Here is a 25,887-nt window from a genome sequence, read left to right on the forward strand (position 1 = left end):
TATACAACTTTACAATGTTATTTTTAAGTTTAAAAATTGGGTAAAAGTTTTCTGGTTCCTGTTGTCTTTTCTTGCCCCTTGTTTCACCTTATCTTCTCCTTCTGGAAGAAGGTGTTTCACCTTATCTTCTCCTTCTGGAAACTGACAGAGGTTATTTTGCTATAGGATGACCTCCCTCTGTGAAGCAGGAAGTAGTTCTTATAGGATACTGACACCTTAGAACAAAGGGTTGCCAAACTTCTTGTAAAGGGCCAGATTCTAAATATTTTCAATTTTACAGGCTATCTGCTGTCTCCCAACCACTCACCTCTGCCATTACAGAATGAAAGCAGCTATAGACAATATGTAAAGAAATGAGTGGGCTGTGTTCCAATAAAAATTATTTAGGGAAACTAAAATTTGAATTCCATGTAATTTTCACATGTTATAAAATATTCTTACTTTGATTTTTCTTTTGCCAAATAGAAGTGTAAAAACCATTTTTAGTTCGTGGGCCTATAAAAACAAGTGACAGGTTACAGTGGTCTACTTTGCTGATCCCTGCCTTAGAATGAACTAATTTAATGGCTTTCTATCCCAAGATTGTTTGCCTTTTGAAAGATGAACTGGAATAGGGAGAGGCAAAGAATAAATTTCTATTGGTAGAATTTTTAATAATTTTGCAAATGGAAGGAAAGCATAATTTTAAGTAAGCAGACCTTCCTGAACTCCTAAAATTATATTACATCAGCACTGCATTATCCACAGGTAAGGTTGTGAGAGCTAAAATTAGATTTCATGACCAGTTAAAACTGCCTAGGTATGTCCATTAGTGAGCTCCCACCTTATTTATTATATGTATAGACTTTGTTTGAAATTTAGGATTAGTTACTTCTAGGGATGTGTGAAAGAAAGCATGACAGTTTGAGGATACTTGAGCTCTAAAATCCTAATGAATTGTAGCTCTATAATCCTTTAAGAATATAGAAGAATAAAATCCTTTATATTTCAAGTAATGATTTCCCTAAAATTTGTGTATTTAAGTTGGGTAAGGGATTATTTGGGGAAAACATTTTAAGAATACAGTGTGATATCATTTTCTAATTACAGAAATTAAAAATTAAGTAGAAATTATTATAGTCTAATTGGTGTTATTTTTATAGCTATGACTATAGTGCTTTTGAATATTTTAAGACAATAGAGCTTTCCAACTTTTTCTTTACTCACATCTCTTTTAAACAGCCAAAGCAACTGTTTAAAATTCCACCATGGGAAGATGCTAGTCAGACTGCAATGAAAAATCAGAATGAAGCTCAATTTGAAGAAAAAGCAGTTAAGTATTTCATAGGTAGGAATATTTAGGGTATTTAGAACTGAAAGTCAAAATATGTCTACTTTATTCTAGGACATGCAGGGTAAGTCACCCTTCAGGTATGCATCTCCTAAGTGTAACTAGACACTAGGTTGTTGGGGGTTCTCCTCCTTAGTATTCTTGGATACTAAAAATAGTGCACCATTGATGGCCAGAGTACAGATAGCTTGAGATTAATTTTAAGTCCTTTAACTATCTTTCCCTTCCCACCTGTGCTTGTATGTCAGGAAATGGGGATTAATAATAATTTAATCTCAGTCAAACTGAGTAGGAGGCAAGAAAAACCTAACTCATGTCAGCCAACTACCTTATTTTAAAACCATCTGCTTATGTCTGATTATCCTTTTCAATAGTCTGCTTATGTCTGATTATCCTTATCAATAGTCTTTAATATAGAACAGTGAGAGGTAACTATATAAGAGCTCACAGAGGAATATGGGAATAAGGGTAAGAGAGCCTCTAAGACTTGTTCCTTGTGCTTTAATTCCTGAAAACACCCGAGTAAATGACTACATGTAATTTGAGATGTGAATTATTGGAACTGCTCAAAGGTTAGCAGTTGAATTCCCAAAGTGGACTGTTTGCTTATCCCATTTAACGACTCAGCTTGTGACATGCATGATGGTCACCAACCAAGTGCTGTGATTCAAATATTCAGGAAGAAGGAGATTGGGATAGTGGGTTCCATGGTTATGTGGGTTTCTCTGTGAATAATCTTCTCCTAGAGGTCTGGAAAATGTGTGCCCTTGAGGGATTCAAAGAAGATGTTATCCTTAGGGAGTCTCATTAGGCCAACTATGTTTGGTGACAGTTAGATACATACCCTGAGGGGGAAAAAAAAAGCATACCCTGTTGTTTTCCACAAGTTGTTCATGACACAAACCTACTCATAAATTATGCCATAATCACTGCTGCACTAAGATTTGCATATGAGTTCAGAGCATATTCGGCTGATATATGACTAACCTCACCACTGGAGACATGTACTTTATTTTTGAAAATGTAAATCTTTGGGGGAAAAATACGGTGTTTTGGTTTCTGGGTTGTTGCCTTTCTCCCCCTACTATTCAACTCTGTGCCTACATCTCTTTTGGGGGACAATCTTTGAAATGACACTGGTTGTTATTTGCATTGTCCCTAACCACCATCATAGCCTTTGTGTTATTTGCAAATAATTTTTGGTTGTTCGCTGGTTTAGATGTCATTCACGGAACTCTTGTTACCTGTTACCAACAGGTTCACTGTGGAATTGCACAGTTCTGGGAGGAGGAAGATTCTGTATATTTTGCCCTTCGTTTTGTTTGTAGTCTTACCCTCTAGGCACCTGTGCACCACATAACATTGTGCATGAAAGAAGAGTCTTAATGTGATTCTTCATTTTAAAGGGGGAAAAAAAAAGGAAAGAAACCTCATGGCTTTTCTCCGTGATCTGAAACATAAAGGATAAATCTGAGATTTTTTTGTTTTTTGTTTTATACAGTTGACTGGAAGCGTTTACAGGGATTTAAAGCAAAACCCTACTTTGTCTCTCAGGATGCATTTTCCAGTGGGAAATCTGTTGAAACAAACCAACAGAGCCCCCATTTCTCTGTCTTTCTCTTCATTTTCCCTGCACCACTAAATGCCCCAACAGACACACGCACACATCCCACTTCGGTGCAAGTGCAATCTCAGACTTCTCTGAACAGGGTCAAACCAAAACACAAACAATGCCAAAGTAGAAGGGTTGATGATTGCCTCCTAACAAGACTGCAAAGCAAAAATGCAACCTGAGAGTGTTGCTGAGGAACTCTACAGAGGCGTGGCTGTCTCAAGTCTCTATCATGACAGTGGTAGTGGATGAAAGAACAGATCAGAAATATGGAGCACATATTTTGACTCTATGCATAAATCCTGCTTCTGATTCTATTAGGGATTTGCCATACCCTAAGTAAAAAGCAGGTGCAACAAGGAATGTTACTGGGTACTCCCTCTAGGCTAAGAAATGATACCTCCCTTTAAACTGGCTTTTCTTGATAAGTCAAAATGCTGGGGAGTGTGGGGATAGGGGAGGTTGGTCATTGACAACTTTCTAGACAAAATTTTGATGTGTTGCTGTAGTTTTCAGTATTTCTGTGTTGTTTCAAATCCTGTAGTGGATTATTTAAAAAGGACACTTAAGCAGCTAGTGAAATAAATTAATAAGGATAGACTACAGGTATCCACTGATGGGTAAAACGAACTCTGGATGGTTGGGAAAACACTACATGCTGCTCTCATGCCACTTGTTCTAAATTTTGTCTTAAGTGTAATTTTACCTTTTAATAGATAACACAATTTTGCATATAGATTATTGATTAATTTGGTGTATTCAAAGTCAACTTATGCTATATTTTAAAACTTTTCTTGGTGTTGCAATGTTAAGGTTGTTTGCAGTTGTTTTAATTTATTTTAAATCACTATGTGAAACACTCATTTTTTTGTGATGACTAATAAAGGCCTTTTCCCTTTCTTTCACTTTAATACCTTGAATTTTTGAAAAGAATATATTTGGAATTATTTCCAGCTCTTTTAATTATTAAAAAATGGTTGACAATATTGCCTTGTACAAATTCATAGAGAAGAAACTGCACATACTTGTATTTCATTTTATATCATTTATATAGGAAGTAGCACATAAAGTGTGAGCATTGATTAAACAGAGTTAACATTTGACAGGCAAAATGCCACACAGTGGTATCTCTGGGTGAAGCCAAGTGGATTTTTCTTTCACCAGAAAGGTTTTTTGTTTTTGGAACAGTAATGGAGGGAGTCCCAATAATTTGAAAATCATTTGTCTATCATTGATCTTCAGTCCCAGAGAAGTTTCCAGAATTATTCTGTACTCTTAAAGATCCTTAGACTTGGAAGAATGACTCTTGTTATATCCTCATACCAGTATTGTATGTTTTCATAGGTCAGTGGAAAATGCTGCATTATTGTGATGAAATCATCAGGCCTGTTCAGCTATACTTACCAGAGGCAAAACTGATTATTTAGACCTATAAGGCCTCTGATTCATCTCTTAGATGGGATGGATGAATCAATGTGTCTCATTGATTGGCTTGGCTGAATCAAACCATTAATGATCAGGGATTCAGATACCAGCAATCCATATAGCACTCGTTTCCTAACTTAGCCTGCAAATATTTGCCCATCTCCAATGATGCTAATATATTTGTCTCGGTTCAGTTATAAATTCCAATGCACAACCTTGTGACCAAGTAGAAGAGGGGTACATATACAGCTCAAGGCAGGTTACTAACCTCATCATAAAAAGTTAAAATACATCTTTTTATAGTACATATGTTGTAGACCTCTTCCAAAATATTCCTCTCCCTTCCTGATCTGCCAAGCGCAGAATGAATTACAGTGTGTTGTTTACCAGCATTATTGATACTCAAAAATTGTGTGTAATATTCACATAGTAAAGAATAGCTAAAACTCTACATTGGAACTCAGTGGCTGTACAGTGACTATGTATATAATTTTTAGAGTAAACATTAAATAATTGTTTCCATTTTAGCTGTTTCTTAGACCATTCCCCTCCTTAGATGAAATGAAAGAAGTCATAAAAAGTCAATAGCAACAAAATAGGTTTTTCCCTCCCAAGAACTTTTTTCTCCAAAACATTGAAGCCACATTTCCTTTTATTTTTGTTTAACCTTCCACTCCCAATTATTTCTTTCTTATAGGTGTTGTTTATCCAGAAATACTTCATATAGAAGAAATCAATAGATTCAGCTTAACAAAATAATTTGTTTATATAATATTCTAACATCTTATTTCAAGTGTTTTTGTTTGTGGTAAAAGGACTCAAAGGCCTCTGAGAGTCTGCAGTTGTCCTCAAAGTGTTTGCAGAATTATGTGTATGTTACGGATAATGTACATTTTCCTGGGGAGAAGATCAAGTCTCATCAGACTCTCAAAGTCCTTGACTACAAAAATAAGAATGCCTGGTATTAAAACCACCTGAAATATCATGACTTTAGTGAGAGCATCTTCACTATTTTGGAGGCTCTCTGCCCTCTTGGCTTCTCCTACCTCCCCCCCCCCTTTAATGTCCCAGTGCTGTTCAGGATCCAAGTATGGAAGTATTTTGCACACCTTCTTTTTCATCTGAAAGTTTATGCTTCAGTTCCCACTCCAACCACGTAAGCATTGACTTCAATTTGGCTTCTCACTCCACTTCTTTTCCTCTGCTACAGGTCACCACACAATAAGGGGAACCCAAACTGACCACAGAGCATGAGTTCCTACCACTGCAAATCAGGGCTCTTACTGTATGCTTGGTGATCTGGGGAGATTAGAGGAGTTGAGATAAACTTGATAGTAATTAGGAGGGTTCTGGCAGAAGACAGTTTGGGCTAAAAAACAAAACAAAACAAAAACAAAAACAAGAGCAGAAGTAAAATTAAAAAGGAAAATAAAGAAAATTTGTAGATAATAATATTTGCAAATAGCCTCAGAGAATGTCTGATGCAGTCTTCTTATTTTCCATGGGAGTGTGTGTTCACAGTAGGAGGTGTGGGTGAGTGTTGAACTTTTGGATTGAGTTTGAAGATAAAATCTGTTGAAATGAATATTGGAGATTAAACAACAACAACAAAACACCGCACTTCTGGTTAGAGTGGAAGAGGTAAAGAAGAATATAATTTACTGTGATGTACTTATATGTTCATTCTAAGGCATATACTGGCATTTGTTTCATGGGCTGTATGAGTGCCACGGTATTGGCTTAAGTTACCTTTATTTTAATAAGAAGAACAAGAAAGGAAGTGTGGAGATATTTTGTTTGAGAATAAATATTTGCAGTAGCCTAATTCTTTTATATACAGAATTATAATAACCTTATCTGCCAAAAAGGAAGTTAGCCATTTAAATTTTCAAAGGATTTCTTAACTTTTAAAAGCAAGTTAGCAAGTTAAGTTCATAAAGACTAGGAGTAATTTCTTTGTATCGATAGCCTACATATTAATACCAAAGAACTCTACAAGTTAGATGAAGCTCCCTAATTTGCAGCGATGGCTGGTATTCTATTAGCTGCTGTTGATTGGCAAATTGAATTATTGAAATTCAGGTTAATGAACTGAATTGCCTACTGCCCTAATGTTCTCATTTTGATAACATATTACATTTTTCATAGAAAGCTATCTCAGTACCAATTTGGAATGAAGTAGGTTATAGATGAAACGATGTAAGTAAATTGTATTGAAGTAAATCATTTCTTCATCTTTATATTTTAACAAAATGGAGTTTTCTCTGATCATTCGTGTTCATAGTCTTAAAGACTAGGCACATGTCTTAGTCAGCATGGATTGCTACAACAAATTACCATGGACTGGGTAGTTTAAACAACGAACATTTCTCACAGTTGCGGAGGCTGAGGAAGGAGTCCAAGATCAAGATGCTGGCAGATTCAGTCCTTGGCGAGGGCCTTCTTCCTGGCTGTGGATGGCCATCTTCTTTCATCATATCCTTACGTGGCAGAGAGCAAAAGAGAAACAGACATTCTGTGTCACTTCTTATAAGGGCACTTATCCCATCATGAGGACTCCTCATGAACTAATTATCTCCCAAAGGTCCGATCTCTAAAATGCCCTCACATTGGGGATTAGGGTTTCATTACATAAATTCTGTGAGGATACAAAGATGCAGTCTGTAATGGTGTGTATTTCTTTTAAAATCTTGTAACAAATATTCAAGTAAAATGAAGACCTTGATACATAAATTATATCAGTTTATCTTTGCCAAACACCGAGATCTGAATTAAGACAGACAAAATGTAATTCTGCTGTTTTGACATCATATGAAATCTCTGATTTCAAACTAGTTTATGTGTACTTTTTAAAACTAGTATGTTTGCTTTGAGAATGTGCTAATCCTAAATAATATGAGCCCATAAATATATAGTATGGGGGAAACTTAAGGCCCAAATAGTGGCTGTAAATATTTTAAGCCTTCCAAGATGGTTCACATAAATGTGATACTGCCCAAAGGCTATTTCTGTCTCTGTAAGGTATCTAATGAGGTTCTTCTGTTCAATCTGCAAAGGATGATAAAGCATTGCTGAATGGTTTTGTCCCAGATGGACTGTGAATTAGATGCCTGGTAACAATAGATCAAAGCCCCCTTGAGGCATTATTATATGCATTTATTATGAAGCATTCAAAAGTGACAGTACACAAGTCACCAACAAAACAGCAGTTATTTCATGAAAATTATGGGGGCACGGGTGAAGTTCTCTCAAGTATGCCAACAAAATGCAATTAAACAGATTATATTGCTAGGAACAGTCTGCTTTGGGCTGATTTTGCATAATATATTCATTTAACTTGTACCCACATAGCAAAATGTTTAAAGGGTAGAAATGTTCAACTCAGTTTCCCAGTTTGAGGGTAGGAGGTCGGATTGTGAAAGTCCTCAAAGGCAAGGCCTCTCTGTGTTAGGTAAAATTGGGAGTATGCAATTAAACAGATTATATTGCTAAGAACAGTCTGCTTTGGGCTGATTTTGCATAATATATTCATTTAACGTGTACCCAGATAGCAAAATGTTTAAAAGGTAGAAATGTTCAACTCAGTTTCCCAGTCTGAGGGTATGAGGTCAGATTGTGGAAGTCCTCAAAGGCAAGGCCTCTCTATGTTAGGTAAGACTGGGAGTATGGCAGTGAGTGCCAAGTTCTTGCTGCTCCTAAGTGTCCGGGGTCCACTTCAGTCCCTGTAAGACTCCAAGAGAGCCGAGCTGAGTATAGCTCTCTCTAGCAGTTTCCCCATTTGCCTGTTAGGACAAATGATTATTTTGATTAAACAAAAAGCAAATCCAGATTTCCCACATCTCCTCCCATTGCTTAAAAAGAAAGAAGAGAAGGAAAAGTGGCTTTGATCTTCTCAAAAAAGATGGCTTTCTATTTTCTTAAATCTTTAGACTCACCTCTGTCAAATTCAGCCTCTTTTAATTGGTAAAGACTTCCTGTATGTAGCTGTCAGCTCTGAAAGGAGTTGAGAATCCAACGATCCGTTTTGAGAATGCAACCATTACTTAATCGTTCAGCTTTTTAGCAATATTGTCAGTTACCCTTTTTAAAACCCAGATTTCTGTGAAACCTTCAAAGATACTATAGATGAAGAAGGTCCATCTGGCTTCAAGATTGGCTTCATGTAACATCTTTCTTGTTTATTTTTCCTGCCTTGTTTCACTTAACAAATTACTTCTTAATTTTAATTGATTGAGTTATTTTTATGTCTGAACTTTACTTTCCAAATCATACTTTGTGGTGTGTATCTGAGAGCTGGTATGTGTGCTAAAGTCTTTTTTTTATGTCACTTCTATCATCTAGTTGTTCATATATTCAAACGTATGTTATACTTATAAGTCCTTAAGTAGATAATTTTGCCAATGCAAAAGTGATGCACTGTTCTTGAGTTTATGATATTTACCATTAAACCTTGCAGTCCTAACGCTGAGATAAGTACAGTGATCCTTTCATGACTCTAATGTAGAAATCATCCTGCGTAGGAGTTTTCATTTTTTAAGATTTTCAAAAACATTATTATTAATAGAGGATAAGTAGACAATCTGAAAGTTGAGTAAACTTGAAGTGATTTTTAATAGCTTTGTTTTAATAATTCTGCATTATGCTTTATTTGCAGGACCGTGTAAATGCATTAGAAACGGTAAGTTGGGGCATTTTTTTTCTCCTTCTGTCAGAATTACTGCTGTGTCCTGAGGGGATTTCAGATCACTCCCCAAAAGAAGCAGTTCCAGAAAGCATTTCTAAAACTACATCTAGGATTCAAAGGGGAAAATAAACTAAACTATACCTGAAAGGTATGTGGATACAGATTTTTGAAGTGAAAAAAGAGAAAAAAAACAAAAATGTACATATTTAAGTGTTCACTGCTCTTTCAAGACTGATGATCCTAAAATGTACTAATCTATGGAAAATGTAATCAGTTTAAATGTAATCAATATACTATATATTTGCATCTGTATTTCCCAATCACTGAAAGGACTGGTTGATCAAAAGCTGAAATTGGGATGCTGTTTATACTTTGAAGTGCAGATATTCAACCTCAGTATTTTTGTGTATTGTTTTCATCAATACCCAAATAACCAAAATAATGTTAAAAGCTGGTCAGCCTTTTCTCAATAATCTTATTTGTAGGAGTCTAGCATTAGAGAATAAATTTGTTAAGATGCATGAATGTGAAGACTATGCACTTGCAATATTTATTGTGAAATTATTTATTTTAAATGATTTTAGGAAAAAATGGGGGGCAGCTTATTGTTTGACAATATAGTAATGAATGGTTAGATAAAGTGTGGACTTTCCACCCAATATGCCACTATGATTATAGAAAAGGCTTATAATAGAAAACAAATTGGAAAAAAAAATCATGCGTATTTCAGTGATAGGCATATGAATAAAGAGTAGAAGAGACTGGGGTACCTGGGTCGCTTAGTTGGTTAAGCATTTGCCTTCCGCTTGGGTCATGATGTCAGGGTCCTGGGATTGAGCCCCTCATCAGGCTGCCTGCTCAGTGGGGAATCTGTTTCTCCCTCTCCCTCTGTTCCTCATTCATGCTCCCTAGCATGCTCTCTCTCAAATAAATAAGTAAATAAATGAAAGAATAGAAGAGACTGAGCAAAACTCATGCAAGTGACTTGTTAGACCAAAGTTAGGACTGTGATTTCATTCCTTTCTCTATTTTTTCAAGTTTTATAAAATACTATATTACTTTTATAAATAAACCTTTTTGTAATAAAAACCACGTGAATTGGAAGAATTGTAAAATAAATTATGATACCACCTTACGATGAAAGATTATTTGGCCATAAAAAGTCATATTTTTCAAAAGTAAATATTGTCATGCTGTTATATGGGGGGAGAGGGCAGTAGAATCTACAGGTATATAAACAGTATGATACAAATATTGAATATTTTGTGTTAAAAAAGACTTTCAGAAAGCAAGCACACAAAATATTAAGAATTACTTGGGACTAGTGGTGATTTTTCTTTTTTCTTTTTATGTTTTTAATGAACAGGAAAAAAATAAGAAACCTTTAAACAATGTGGCCAATAAAGAATAAAATATTTATCTTGTGAATGTAAGAAATGGAAAGATGCTAATGGAGCACATTTTAGTCCTGTGTAAGCAAGTGATTTTGATTGACAGTGTCCAGACTCTAGTGGATAAATAATCTATTCCTTAGATTTAACTGGGCCATTTGGAAATTACACTGACCTTCTCAGTTTCAGTATGATGACATTGTAGGTGAATAAAATGTTTAGTGTTCTTCCACATATATTTTACTTACCCTTAGGAGGTGTCTTGCCAACAGAATTTGGCTTGTGAATTAAATGGTCTTTTTAAAAGTATGAACAAAAACAGAAATTTTGAGACTGAGGACTTGGGTTCAGCATACAAAATGCCACTTATACAACATTTAGCAAGTCATTTCTTTCTTGATTCCTTCATCTGTAAAAATGATAATAATAATTAAACTTACTTTGTCAGGTTGTTGTGAGAATTAAGAGGCAAAATATATGTGAAAATAATTAGGGCCAAACAAATGTTAGGTTATCATTATGTGATTGCTTATTATTTCTTATTTAATCATTTTAATTATACCAGTAAGCCGTGCAAAACTGAAAATTATACAAACAACAACCAGAAGTCTATAAATTTTAGTAGCATTTGTTAGTCTTGTATTTATATAATCTCTTTACTAAAAGTACTATGGAGTATGATTTTAAGTGCATTATTCTGAGGGTTCCTTTAGGAATTAAGGTAAAAATAAAAAATCATCATGAGTAAAATAAAATTGATTAAATGGACGAGGTTTTTTAAAGTAGCAGTTTTACAAGATGGTTTTAATTTGAAATAATTATCATAAGTAAAACCATAAAAATGAAAATGCTTAGTAATAATGTTAATGTTCAAATATTATGAAGTTCTTTGAGTTCATATGGCACTATAAGCAGCATATTTAATACACTTGGTAGACTATTCAACTGGTAAAGTGTTTTATAGTTCATAAAATCAAATATGCTGAAAGTAATCTCAAGATCATTTATTTGTCTCTCACCACTCAGCACTTAAACCATATAAAAGTGTTGGTGGTCTACATTTGGTTGGGTTGGTATTAACATAAAAAGTGTTGAATGCAGGATGTATGTTATGGTGTTAGAAATTTGTAAAAGTTTGAAATTTCATTGTTTCATTAGGAGATTTGAAAGGTTCAGTACTTACAATACATGAAAATAAGATGGTCTTTTCCTCAGTATGAACACCTTGATTTTTTGGCTTGTCACCAGTGATCCAAATGCTTATGTCACGTTCATGTGTCCACTTTTCTCCTCCTCCTCAACTTTTCCCTCTCCTTCACTAGCAGGTAAGCTTCTTGGATTAGAAATTCCATTTTATTTGCAAAAACATCCCAGAGGCTATCAAAAACTCCTTATATACATTGGACAATGTATAAGCATTTGTAGAAGGAGAGAATGAAGGCCAAACTGTGCATATATGACCCTCACATAAGACTTTTTGTGAATAGAGGTAGATAGAGAACCAGTTCAGTAGTTGAGGGAAAAAATTCCCCAGAAGCACATCAATTTATTTTCTTTCCCTAGCCTTTCCTATTAGTATTATACTTTATTTGATGTTTCACAAAAGCTCTTATGATCCTCATTAAAGTTTAATGTGAATTTTTAGGAAGGAACCAGCTTTCAGCCAAAATAAAGCAGGTTGATTCCCCAAATAAAACCTGAAAAAAAAATCTAGACTGATAGCCCCAGTTGATGAGCCATGGATAAGACATAGCAGTGGATATTTATTTGATATTATATAAGGCACTAAGGCACTGTGTTGACGCTGAAGGAAAGAAAAGAAAAATCTGTGATCAGTTCTCTCAAGGAACCTGTTCTTTCATTGAGGAGAGAAGTTACTTACATGTAAATAAATTAATTATATAAGATAAAAATACAGTGTCTACACCACCTGAATAAAACACAATGAATTTTGTAGGAACGAGGACATGATGGAGAAGATTAGATTCATCTCTGAAATGTGAAGAATTAGTCGTTGCAGGCAGAAAGAGCTAGAGAAAGCATCCCATGTTGGGGCTGCAATCAAACTTTGAACATAGGAATAAACAGTTTGTTAAAAGAATATTTTTCAAAAAAAAAGTAAAATTATGAAATCATGGCTCTTACACAAATATGAAATGAAATCATGACAAATGTTTTTAACTCATTAATTAATGAGAGAATAAGAAATATGTTACAAGTGACTTAAAGGAGCAAAGAGCCACACAGATGTAGGTACTATAGTGCTGAACTGAATTTAAAATTGATGCAAAACTGGCTTCTTCCAAATGAAAAAAATCAATTGAACCTCCCAGACAACATTTTTTTGCATGTCTGTGAACAAAAATTATTTGCATTCTGTCAGTTACCTACTACTACAAGAGTTAAAGTGGTAGCATGGCCATTTAGCCAATAGGGAGCCACTAGTGGTTTCTAATCAGGGCTTGTGGAGCAGTAAATGTGGTGTGTAGGAATGCAAATGTTGTAGTTCCCGTGCAGGGCAGAGTGCAGTGGAGAAAGTCTGTGGGTAGGAATAGAGGAAAGTGTATGTTGGAGATATTGCAACTTTAGAAATGTGCTCCAAAAATTAGGGATTGGGCACTTGGTGCAAAAAAGGCAGGGTTAAATGGATGTCCTTGTTTAGAGAAGGGAACTAGTGAACTTGCTAAGTAGGTCAAGAGTGAAGAGGAGATAGAGACAGTGCAGTAAGTCATTTGAGGAAGCTTAAAAGGAATATAAGACAACTCAGATTGGAGATACAGATGGAGTTTTTCATGTCGACTCTCAAATCTGTCTTTAATTTCATTTTCATTAATACTATGATAATCACACACCTTCATATTAGAGTTAGGTGTGACTTTAGTTAATAGAGAACTCCAAAAGTAATAGTGGATTAAGCAAGATAGAAATTTATTTCTCTCTTGTCTAACAATCCAAATATATGGTTTCTATGACAGACATGATGTCAGAAACCCAGGCTACTTTTGTCTTTTTTGCTCCTCTGTCTCTCCTCAAAATACTGCTTCCCATTGTGATCCAAGATGCCTATACCACCTCCAGCCCTTATATTTGCATTGTAACAGAACGAAAGAAAGAAAGGGAGAGCACATAACTTCCCTTTAGTGGAAACTAGAATCTGCATATTTTATGTCTATCCATTTCTGGGCCAGAATTCAGTGATAAGAATTATGTAACTAGCTCTGGGATTCAAAAAAAGAGAATCAGATAAGCCATAGACTTTTGGAAATTTCTTTTTTTTTTTTTTTGAAGATTTTATTAAAAAAAAGATTTTATTTTTATTTATTCATGAGAAACACAGAGAGGAGAGAGAGAGAGGCAGAGACACAGGCAGAGGGAGAAGCAGGCTCCATGTAGGGAGCCTGCCACGGGACTTGATCCCGAGTCCTCAGGATCACGCCCTGGGCTGAAGGCAGTGCTAAACTGCTGAGCCACCCAAGCTGCCCAACTTTTGGAAATTTCAAAGTAAATTTTTAAACAACTCAAGGTCAGAAAATAAATTATAGTAGAAATTATGAAATACATAGAACTGAATAATAGCAATACTGTGTTATAAAATATGAATGCTACAGCAAAAGTAGTATTTATGGGGATACTTAATGATTTATATGCTTCTATAAGAAAAGAAAGATAAAAAATGAGCTTATCACCCAACATAAGAAATTAAAAGCATGACACAAACACCTTAAAAAAAAAAGAGCAAAAGACAGGAAAAGATAGAGAAATGATTATAATGAATAGAAAACAAACATGCAACATGCAGGGCCAATAAAGCAAAGCTGGTTGTTTAAAAAGAACAAAAAATGACCAATATCCAGCATGACTGATGAAGAAAAAAAAAAGATACAAATGAATAATACGGGGCGCGCCTGGGTGGCTCAGTGGTTGAACATCTGCCTTTGGCTCAGGTCGTGATCCCAGTGATCCCAGAGTCCTAGGATCGAGTCCCACATCAGGCTCTGTGTGGGGAACCTGCTTCTCCCTCTGCCTACATCTCTGCTTCTGTGTGTGTCTTATGAATCAATAAATAAAATCTTTAAAAAGAAAATGAATACTACAAGAATGAAAAAGTGGATGTAACTATAGCTATTGAGAATTTAACCACATACAAGGGTATTGTGAATAAGTTTGCAATTATACATTTGCAAATTAGGAGAAATAACTAAATTCCTAGAAAAATATAATTTTCCAGAACTAAGAAGAAATAATATAGGATAAGTAAATTTTTAAAAATAATAAGTATCATCAACAATTTTTAATCAATTACAATTTTCTCCAGAAGGGCCACCAAGCCTAAATAAATTTTTAGATAAGTTCTACCAAATGTTATGGGAACAGATGATTTTAATTTTATAAAAACTCTTCCAGAAACTAGAAAAAGAGGGAATATGCCAAACTCATTATGAGTTGGCATAACCTTTGAGACAAAACCAGACGTAGTAAGTATAAATAAGGGAAATTAAGGGACTTTTCATGCATTAACATGGATGCAAAAATATTATACACAAAATATTAGCAAAATAAATCCGGGATATATTAAAAGGATAATTCATCATGAATAAACTGAGTTCATTCCAGGAATTCAGAGTTGGTTTAATATTAGAAAATCAATCAATGTAATTTACCATGTGACAGATTAAGGAGAAATAAATTTAATATGGTCATCTCAGTAGATGAATAAGAAGCATTTACTCCCATGATATCATTATCATCCTCAAAAACCTTTTAGCAAACTAAGAATAAAAGAGAATTTACTAATTTAAATCATATGAAAAAAACCCAATGGCAAACCTTACCTTAGCATTTTGAAAGTCCTCCTTTGAGACCGGAACAAGAAAAGGATGCCCCATTCCACAGCTTCTATTAGATACTATACATGCCAGAGCAGTGAAACTATCATTATTTTCTAAATAGTGTTACTGTCTATATAAAAAGCTCTAAAAACATCCAAAAGGATTTAACTGATGTGACCACATTAAAATTAAGAACTTCTGTAAGTCAAAAGGCAACATAAAAAGAGGGAAAAGAAAAGCATACTTAGACTATATTTGTGGCAAAATATATAGCTGAGTAGCGATTTGTATCCAAATCAATTTATATCCATCCAAATTTTATTGCCAACAAAGCAATTAGAAAAAGAGAAACAACCCAGATTTCAAAAAAAAGCAGAGGTTAAAATATATGAGCAAGAATTTCAGTTGAAAAACATATTCAGGTTCATTAATAAACAGGGAAATGCTAATTAAAATGACAAAGAATTGTCATTTTCTTCAAACTTCATGTATATATTTTACATAGTCTTTTGTGCCTGTGACACATTTTGCCAAAACAGAGGGAATGGAAATGTGTTAGCAGAACTTTTTTTTTTTTCCTAATTTTATGATGAAATAATTCATGCTGTCTCTGAGGGTAATGTTCAAAGATAGCTGGTGAGTTAGAGTCTTCAAACTGGAGCAGTATACTCCTAAGAGTATGCAAATATTTTCCAAGGGATCTTGAGATGCCAATAGCTTTAAGAGAATTCATCTTTAAGTCCTCAGCTTCTATAGGCATTTGGAGCAGAGTTCTAAAATGACTGATTGAAGAAGCCAATTTTTCCTATTCAATCTCTTTCCACTTTACAAAAGAATGGCCTACCTTTCACCTCTCCTGGGTTCCGTGATGGGAGATTCCCTGAGGCATTTCAGGGTGCCAAAGGAGGAACACTTAAGGGACACTTCATGTCGTCTTTAATCAAGTCACTAAGGTAACACTCCTTGCTCCTCTTAGTCATACATATATTTTTGATAAGATAAATAGTTTTATTAGATATATGAGGTATTAGAAGAGGGTGTTCTGAAATCAACATGTATTGTTGATTGATGTTGAGGGAGAGTAATGACAATTATATGACCTTACCTCTTTTACCACCTTACTATGATCAGAGAATGTATAGCCCCAGAAAACAAAACTGATTGTTGGAAAGAAATACTTGAAAGTGTCTTATTTCATCCAGGTGACAAACTTTGGCCTGGCTCCATGTCTTATTTATCTGTCTTAGAATTATAATTCAAAAGGCAGTCAACAGAGGGCACATTTACACATTTCATAGAATTGAGAAATGAAATCAGACTTTTTTTTCTGCCAAAAGCAAGCCTGATCTGGCTGATTGGTTTGACAAGAAGGACCAGCTTTGCCAATCTGCAACCCTTAAGGTTTTGATGAAAATATATTGTTAATATAAAATGAAAGTATTAAAAATTTAGGCTTTTAGAATGGTATTAACAGTAGCAAGATTTTTACTTTCCTCAATACTTTTTGCATATGTAGAATTCAATGAAATTCCTCTAAGCAAAAGAAGAACACTTGTAATCATTTGACAAGTCATGGTAAATAAAGCCTCTTTCGTATACCTTCCAAAACAGAAAGTGAATGACTTTAATAACCACATTACAGTCCTTTGGCGAGTCAAGTGGTTTCTAATTCTTTGCTTTCAACAAAATTGAAAGAGGACCTAATCGAGCTGATCATTAAAATTAATTTTTGATGACAGATCACTATGTAATCTTTGCCATAAAACTAGGAAGGCATTCAAGAAATTGAGTGACATTGTTATAACCAAACTACTTTCATTCTTAGGTACTTTTTTATGTGAACAAGATATCTCAGTGATTAAATCTATAGAAACAAACAAAAAAACCCACCCAGAAATAGAAATGAAATATAACCCTGTCTTATTTTTAAAAGTTAGCACTTACCCTTGGGTACATGAGCTAATTGAGTACAGGAGAAGAGAAAGCAGTATCCATCCCATTAAGGGATATACTTTTAGAAGCTTTGGGGTCTTTATATAGTTTACATTTAATAATTTTTCTCAAAAATATTAATAGACCTAATATTGTAATGATAATTCAAGCTATAAAAATATGTAACAGAGCATTATGGTCATGGGGCGTTTTAGAAATTAATTTTTCTCTCTGTATATATACATTTTTGTTACAGAGAAGATGAAGTATGATAGGATAGCCAATAAAAAGGACTTTCAAGCATAAATATTTTTTATATTAGGTTAAAAGTCTGCTGGGAAAAATAGATGGGAAATAAATTCAAAGGGCAAAAGAACAATATAAAATTTCTGTCTTTTAAGGGAATCTTATTTAGTTATTTTGTCAGTGGATAAATGGTGGTAACAAATTACTGAAGTACTTAAAGTTTCCTGGGTAAGTTTATACGAGTAATATAAGAGTTTTATTTGAAAATGTCAGTGTTTACAATATTCCAGAAATTTCATCCTTTGCAGCTACCTAAATTTATGATAAAAACGTTTAGAAAACTTAAAAATGTATGTGTGGGGGTGGAAGGTAAGGGATATACATAGCTTTAAAAATATTTTAGGGAGTATCTACTCAAAATTTTGAAAATCATTGACTTAGAGCAAATGTATAATAATATAGCTGTAATTTGTCATTATTTAATGCACTTCTCAAAGCCAAGTGACCTAAAACAATCCAATCTCCCTTGTTTTCAGTGTGTACTAAAAGAGATGGTATAACTGATAGGATAAACCTAACCTGTAGCAATATGGAGAAATATATACATAAATTTACCTATATTGAGAAAAAATTGTACAACACTGGAAAACTCTTAGAAATATGGTTTTTATTTATTTTTTTAACTGTTGGGGCCTTTAGCACACCTCCAAAGGATTCATTCAGCTAATACTACAAATTTGAACTATGCATACCAGTAGATCTTCAAGACCTTGATGTCCAAGAGTACAAGAGAATGCCAGTGTGTCTCTGTGGAAATCACCAAGTCACGCTATATATCCTTCCTTTACACGTCTGCCATTACAGTAGACAATTGCTGTTGGAGTTTTTATTTTTAATTCTTTCCTTTCCCCTTGAGCCAGCACTAATTGTGCTTCATCCTCCAACATGTGTGATCCACTCTTCAAGCACATACGTTGTTGAAGAAGGACCACCATTCTTTGAGAGAACACCAAATTCTGCTTTATGGCACTGAGGAGTATATGGTGCCAATAGAGTTAATGTACTTCCCGAAGTGTCCTGGTTAAGCTCAGGAAATAACTGACTCAAGTATGTAAATCTGGCCAAATAACTGTTAATTATTTGCAGTGCTTCTTCTAAGTATTTGTAAGAATCTTAAAGCTAAGTAAAACTTGCCTTTATCTCTTTGTAAAGCCAGAACTTGCTGTTTCAAAACCAAAGATCAGGCTAGGTTCATTTTTGGTTTTGCCAAGGCTATGAGCCTCTCATTGAAGTTGCCTGAAAGGTTCAGTCAAATTGGCTTTACACCAAATAAAACGCAGTGTGCTCTGTACAGTTTTGACCCAGAATCAGGTGAATCTCAGCAGTTTTGGCTGAGCTACATTGTAAAATTTTGGATTTGTTCGAACTTGACACTTCCTGGGAACCCATTCAAACTGAAACCGGAAAAAGTTTTTGCACAAACCCTGTCCTAGCCCGTTCTGCCAAGTTTCCCACTGCTCTAATGTTAGTCTACCTTCTGTATATTCGCATTGAGGGCAAACGGAAATATCCTCATGAATCTCTCATGAGGGATCTTGGTTGAAACAATCTAGACATTCTCCTTTCACCACCTTGTCCTGAAACACAGAGCCTGTTTTCTACATTCGTCAGTATTGAAATATGTATGTTTTCCAATAATGGGGCATCTTCAAAGGGTTAAATTTCTAAAACATGACTGTATTTAAGGTCAAGCAAAGAAAATGCTATTCAGACAAATAAGCTGTGTTCAGAGTTGCAACCTTGTGGCAAAAGGTGATGACCAATTTAAAAATGTAAGACTTCCTTCAGCCTGCAAAAATGGTTTCTTATAGCCCTGTCAGGTTTCTCATAAATACGGTGACATAGGGAAAGTGTCTTTGAGAAATTAAATAATGAATACAGCTTCACCAACAGATGAATTTGATATTATCGAATTGCTCAGTGTTTGGAGGCCAGACTGACGGCTTCATATTTGATGCTGATAGGTAGTCATACCGCCCATCTCACTGCCTTGCTAGACAGGGTGTTTCATAGCCCTGCCCTAACTACTATCAATAACATAGTGCATTCTCTCCATAAGAAACTCTTGCTTTATACTGTGAAGATAATACGAGAGTATATTATAAAACTCAATAGAAGTATCTTTCTGAAAAAATATAATACATAGAAGGAATACTTCCTGTTTTCTAGAAGAGAACATATGGGGGTGAAATCTCAGAACAATAGTGTATTAAGTCTTTTTTTAAGATCCTAACTTAACCATAAAACAAAATATTGGTATTATACCCTTAATATATGGTTGGTGGGAATAGTGTGTTACATTTTTGAAGTAGCCTTTAAATAGAAAGCTAGCTGATTTGGGGTATTTTCATTTTGTGTATCTAGTTTTAACCAGTTTTAAGTTTCAGCTGAAAATTATTACATGCCTGGTTTAAATGATGGTGATATGGTAAAAATAGCATCTGATTCAGAGAAAAGCTAGGTTCTGGTCATATATCTACCATGGCCAGACACATGATTCTGAACAAGTTGTTTCATCTCTCTAAATTTCAGTTTCCTAAAAATAAATAAATAAATAAATAAATAAATAAATTTCAGTTTTCTTATTTTTTTTAATGATTGGGCTGGGCTAGGTGATATGCAAAAGGTCCCCTCCTTAGTAGGCTCTGGTCTAGTCTAGGAGGAATTAAAAATCTGGTCTTCAAAATTTCTAACTTACCAATAGTTGCTATCAAATAATGTACCTGATTTACTCACATAATATTATATAACAGATACTTGTTTAATCTCTACCATGTTTATACCTCTCAGTGTGCAGCAGGTTAGGTCCCAACTGTCCTGAATCCCACATTTTAGGTAACATTACAACTGGAAGGAGTCTTAAAGATCCTTTTCAAAACCTTTTCCCTACAGACAGCAGTCAGGAGACCAAAGAAGTTTATGAATTGCCAAGTGTGATAAAACCAGGGCTAGAATTCAAGTGTCCTGATTAGTGACACCGTGTTCTTTCCATTCCACATACTCTTGTGATTGGTGAGAGTAATGAAGACATGAGTAAAGAACACTTTATAAGTGTCTGGTGAATGTGCACAATGAAGAGGAAGGAAATCAACAGCCAGATCCTGTATTTACCTTGAGTAGGGCAAGAAGGGTGGACTTATAAAAAGGGCATTGACATTAATGGGCCATATGTAGGATTGTCCTAATATGTCCTCAATATATTGGTAAAGTTTTATAAAGCAACTTTGAAATAATTTTCTTCTTTTTGAATTTTGAAGAAAAGAGTTGCTGTGCCCCTAGGTTGCATTACTAGTTCTGTCTTGAGCTTGCTCAGTGATATTAAATGCCTCAGTTGATCTGTTTTACTTTCTGCATCTGCATACCAACCTAATTCTACTTACACAAGTGTTTATAAAGTTTGTTTAGGGCTTTTAGTAAACTTTGATCTCAGATGAAAGGCTGGAGAGAGCATAAATTGTCACTATTAGCACTATTAATATAAATATCCAAAGTGGTCTTACATTAATTATTTAACATTAGTGAACGATTTCAACCTATCATTGCCCCCAATTACATTATATTTGAACATCAAACAGTAAAAGGCCAAACCATCAAAATAGCCCTTCCCTCATTATTCTCTTCAGGTTCTGTTCCTAATTATTTTGCATAGCTGTATTACATAAATGGTTTTCTGGAGCTTTTTAAATGTTTTCACTGTCATCTCACTATTTACCTATCCACAGCAAAGGCCATTGAAACACATCCTTGACTTGTTTCATTGTCATCAGATGTTAACCAGACTGTCTAAAACACATTAAGTATAGATTCACTGACAAAACATCTTGAGTCTCTGAAGTACTCCCTTTACATTTTTTCAGAAAACTTCCTGTTTTCATCATTTGTATTTCTCTATCATTTCTAACTCAAAACTTGTTTTGCTCTGTGATACCTCAAGGCTCCTCATTAGACATGGGTTTAGTCTTGGAGACGAGTGTATTTGTTCACAGTTGAGTGAGAAGAAAAGGCAAAAGGCAGGTGACCTCTGAATTTCTGAGAGAATGATTAGAATTTGATGGACTGGGAGTTAGAAGATCTGGTTGTGAGCCCTGGCTCTTTTATGGTGGCAACTCATTTAACTTCCCCGAGCCTAATTTTTCTGTTATCGATAAAATGAGCTCAATACTTTTCCTGCTTATCTCACAGTTTTGTGGAGAAGAACAAATGAGATAATGGAAGGGAAAGTCCTTTTCTAATTTTTAAAAATATTCCTCCTTTATGTGTATGTTACCTTCAGCAGTCACAGAATCAGTGTATAGACTAGAAAGTTCAGGCTCATTAATCAGGACATTTGAATGTTGGTGTGAGTTTCACCACAAAAGTTATGTGTCTAGACACTCTATGTTATATGAAGTTTACCTACAAAATTTAATTCACTTGTTTCAGATGGTAGCTCTGAGACATACAGATTTACAGATCTTACTTAATAATCCTAGTAATTTTAGTTCAACCCCCAGATTTGGTTGGCATGTGGTGTAGGACTCAGTCTTTTTTAAAGCTCCCCCAGATAAGTCTAATGTGCAGTTGTGATTGAGAAATCACTGATTTTGGCCATTGTCCACATGCGTTATGGTCCATCTCTTAGAGCCTGGTGCTACTTTGTCTTCATGCCTATTGGATTTAGTCCTATTCATTTCCACTGACTTAATTTCATGCCTTTTTGACCAAAAGTATTATGTATTCTGTCTCCAGTATTTCTTCTTTCTAGTCTACTAAAACAGTTATAAGATTCTTTCTCAGACACTGTTTTCCTTAATTTTTCAAGAATCTTACTAAAATTTAAATTTGCTAGACTTAACTTCAAGGGCAAATTTACCCAGTCACAAATTTGCCAAATGGCTAATTCTCTGATTTTAACAAACTGGCCAGTTTATTAAAACAACACTTTTGGAAACTATATGAACAGTTACAAAACAAGTTGTTTTGTACATCAATATGTTGGGAAAATTAGCTATTTAATCAAGTTACTTTTGGCAAAGTGACTAAGGTTATGTCGATTACCTGCCTTCCTCATTTCTTGTTTCTCCGTGTACTACTTTTGAGTTAATCCCCTTTGTAGCATCATGCTCTTTACCATTCAGTCACCTCCCCATTCAAAGTGTGGGCTGAGTGGGAAGCAAGCCTTCTCACAAGGCAGTGCTGTACATGTGTCGTGAACTGTCATCATCAGACCCCCCCCCCGGCCCCCCAGGAAGGCTCCAGGGGAAGAGAAATTTGGCACTAAACAGATAAAGAGGATTCTGAGATGATAAAAGGTGGAGAGCTTTAAAAGGGTGATTTAATCTTTACTGTACCAATTGGACCCAGTCTTGGTTTTTCCATTCCTTTTGGTAAGTATTGATTTTTGTTGTTGTTTTTACTTTTATTCTTTTTCAAATATCTTCCGAAGAATAAAGAGAAATTTTCCTCATATTTCAAAGAGAAAAAATTGATTCTGTCTTGCAAATACCACATGGGTCTATTGTACCATGTTATAAATCTAAGATACATAATGGATCTTGGTGAGCTTATTTTCTCAAAACATTTTCCTGTTTCACCATCCTAGGAATTATTTTATTGTTATTCATCAATTGTTCCCAACTATGCTAGAAAAAACTAAAATAGTATGAAAGGGGAAGAATAATGAAATCATACAGAAGGATTTGCAATAAGTGGACTAAATCATTACTATTACATAATATTTCAGTTTTCTTATTGTGTTTTCCAAAGTCTATCAAGAAATGAAGAAATTTTACCTTACCTGCACTTTACCAGGTTATCCTGACACACTTTGATGGATGCTGGAAGAAGACACAAGACAAAAGACTATTACTCACAGCACAGCAGGCCCCATGAGCTACCTACATGTTTGCATCTTCCCTTTGCTTCCCAAGTCTCATAGGGGCAGTGGACATGGGTGTAGATGATTGTTGCACACAAGGTGAATTTGTGTTATAGTGAGGACCCCTGAGGTTGTGCAACCCCAGTCTTATAAAGAGAGCTACAAGAACTCTTACCTTTGTACCAGGGGGAGATACTATCTCTATTTGCTATACAAACATCCTTGAAAAGCTATTCTGAGATAAAAGCTATCACAAGCCATGTTAGCAGTGCCATGGAGAAGTACCTCCCAAGTTGTTGTATTACCTTTCAAGAAGAAGCTTTGTAGTGTTTTCCTTTTTTTTTTTTTAAGATTTATTTATTTATTCATTCATAGAGACACACAGAGAGAGAGAGAGAGGCAGAGACACAGGCAGAGGGAGAAGCAGACTCCACGCAGGGAGCCCAAGGCAGGACTCCATCCCAGGTCTCCAGGATCAGGCCCTGGGCTGAAGGCAGTGCTAAACCGCTGAGCCACCCAGGCTGCCCTGTAGTGTTTTTCATTATTATTATCACTTTTATTGAACAGTGGTTGAGAATTCTGAATTTCTCATTTTCTCCCATAACGACAAAGAGAAGGAAACTGACAGAGGAAGACATTTCACAGTTATGATATATCAGAAGGCAAATATAAAGAGATAGCAGCACTCTAGAAACTAATGATGATGGTGAAATTGATTGTATAAGCAGAGTCAGATTATGAGTCTTCAAATGATACTATCCTAGATGATTTTTGCAAACTGAAGAATATATGAATGAACAATAAATCTCTAAGGAGTAAAAGGAAATAGGATACTCATCAAGTTAGTTATTCAACAAGAAGTAGTTCTCCTTGCAGTAATTTGCAGCAAGAACCTGGACCAGCCCATTTTGCTAAAGAAATGTAGTCAGTACTCTTTCAACTTCTATTATGTTAATTCACCAAAATTTATTTCATATGGCTCATAAGTGGGCAAATGCTGAATGCAGGTTGTACAGAAATGTGATTAGAAGGAGAAGATGACAAAGGAAAATGACCATTCTAATTGATGCTTATAAATCTAGAAAATGAAAAAAATTACAGTTATATAGTGAAAAGATAGCTTAATCAATTTAAAAAAGTTAAGAGCTATCATATTTTTAGAAGTATTGGGTTTTGAAGATGCAAGTGCAATAATGAGCCAGAAGTAATGATAAACTAGGACTCATTAGAAATACATTTGAAATCTGAAATCAATATTTATAAGATGGGTATTTTCCAGAATTGTGAATGATAGTTCATCAGTAGTCAGTTGCATTCATACCTTTAAAACTAGGGAATATATAAAATGCTTAAATTCTTATTAAGTATCTAATAAAGTTATTCTTTGCTGTCATTCTCTAAATTATTTATCATAAAACTAATTTTTTTTAAACTTCACCCACTGGACCAGAGTAAATAGTGATGACTAATTTTTCTGATATACTAAAGATTAAGCAGAAATACATTGTTGTGTTCAGGATCTGGGAGCAAAGTGCCATTCCTTCCTTTTTGTTTGGTTAGTTGTTTTTGTTACAAATCAATCTCCTATGGTTCCCATGCAAATTGCAACTGACTTCAAATGACATTATAGTAAATTTGATAGACCCAGATGTTTACATCTCCAGAAACTTCCTTTAAATCATTGGGTTCTCTCTAAGAGAACTAGAGAAACAGCATATTTATATTTAAATGCTCCGCATGACTTTGTAATATGTATCTATGTCTGCACCTTTTAGAAATAATACAGAACAAACCTCTCACCTTTGGCCTCCAACTAAATCTGATGATTGGGGGGTGGACATAAAGGCAGTATAAAGCAATATAAGATACTTCAAATTTGGTCTTTCTGACTGGTACTTCTCAGGGGTATCCTGTCCTAATATATCCCAAGAAAATGTAGGAGGAGGAATCCTCAAAGAAAAAGTTGAAAACTTTTCTCACATAATTTGATTTATTGTGGCAACTTCCTTATTTCAGAGTGTAACCCAGAACTCCTGGCATACCCATATTCACTGGAGAGCATATTAGATCCTAAACTGAAAATAAATTATCTTTCACGTTATCATATTTTAAAAATACCATTGCATGTATACAGTTAACTGGATGGCTGAGAAGCAACTATAGCACCGATTTTAATAAGTATTTATTGAGTAGCTATCCTGTATTAACACCATAGATCCAAAGAATAGTAAGGTTTGTCACCATATTTAAAATTTCCCAGTTTAATGGTGAAAAATTAAGTTAATACATATATTATATATGTATATTACATATACATATATGTATATATATTTCTATTGCCCTAATAATTTATTTTTACTCAGGAACCAAAGAATATGCTTGAAATAAATCTGGGCAGCTTTAATAGAGTGAAGTCTGATGTACTAATGTTATAATTTGATTTACACATAGTAAGTGCTTAGTAATTCTTATTGCATAAAGGGAAGATTGATGTTTCATCTAGTTTCTGTATGGTAAATGC

At 34.7% G+C, this 25,887-nt stretch overlaps 1 protein-coding gene across 4 annotated transcripts in view; it reads left to right on the plus strand.

Annotated features, from left to right (window-relative positions):
* The window catches only part of CEP128 (centrosomal protein 128), a 396,245-nt gene that overhangs the window by 334,962 nt on the left and 35,396 nt on the right, over positions 1-25,887 (plus strand). For 3 of the 4 annotated variants that reach the window (XM_055304558.1, XM_055304557.1, XM_055304560.1), the window contains one exon: positions 9,022-9,045. The exons of the other annotated variant lie outside the window; for it this stretch is intronic. In XM_055304558.1, coding sequence (XP_055160533.1) covers positions 9,022-9,045 — 24 coding nt within the window. The remainder of the gene's footprint in view (positions 1-9,021; positions 9,046-25,887) is intronic. 4 annotated transcript variants of the gene reach the window in all.

Source organism: Nyctereutes procyonoides, unplaced genomic scaffold (genome assembly GCF_905146905.1).
Source record: "Nyctereutes procyonoides isolate TBG_1078 unplaced genomic scaffold, NYPRO_anot_genome, whole genome shotgun sequence".
Taxonomy (NCBI): Eukaryota; Metazoa; Chordata; class Mammalia; order Carnivora; family Canidae; genus Nyctereutes; species Nyctereutes procyonoides.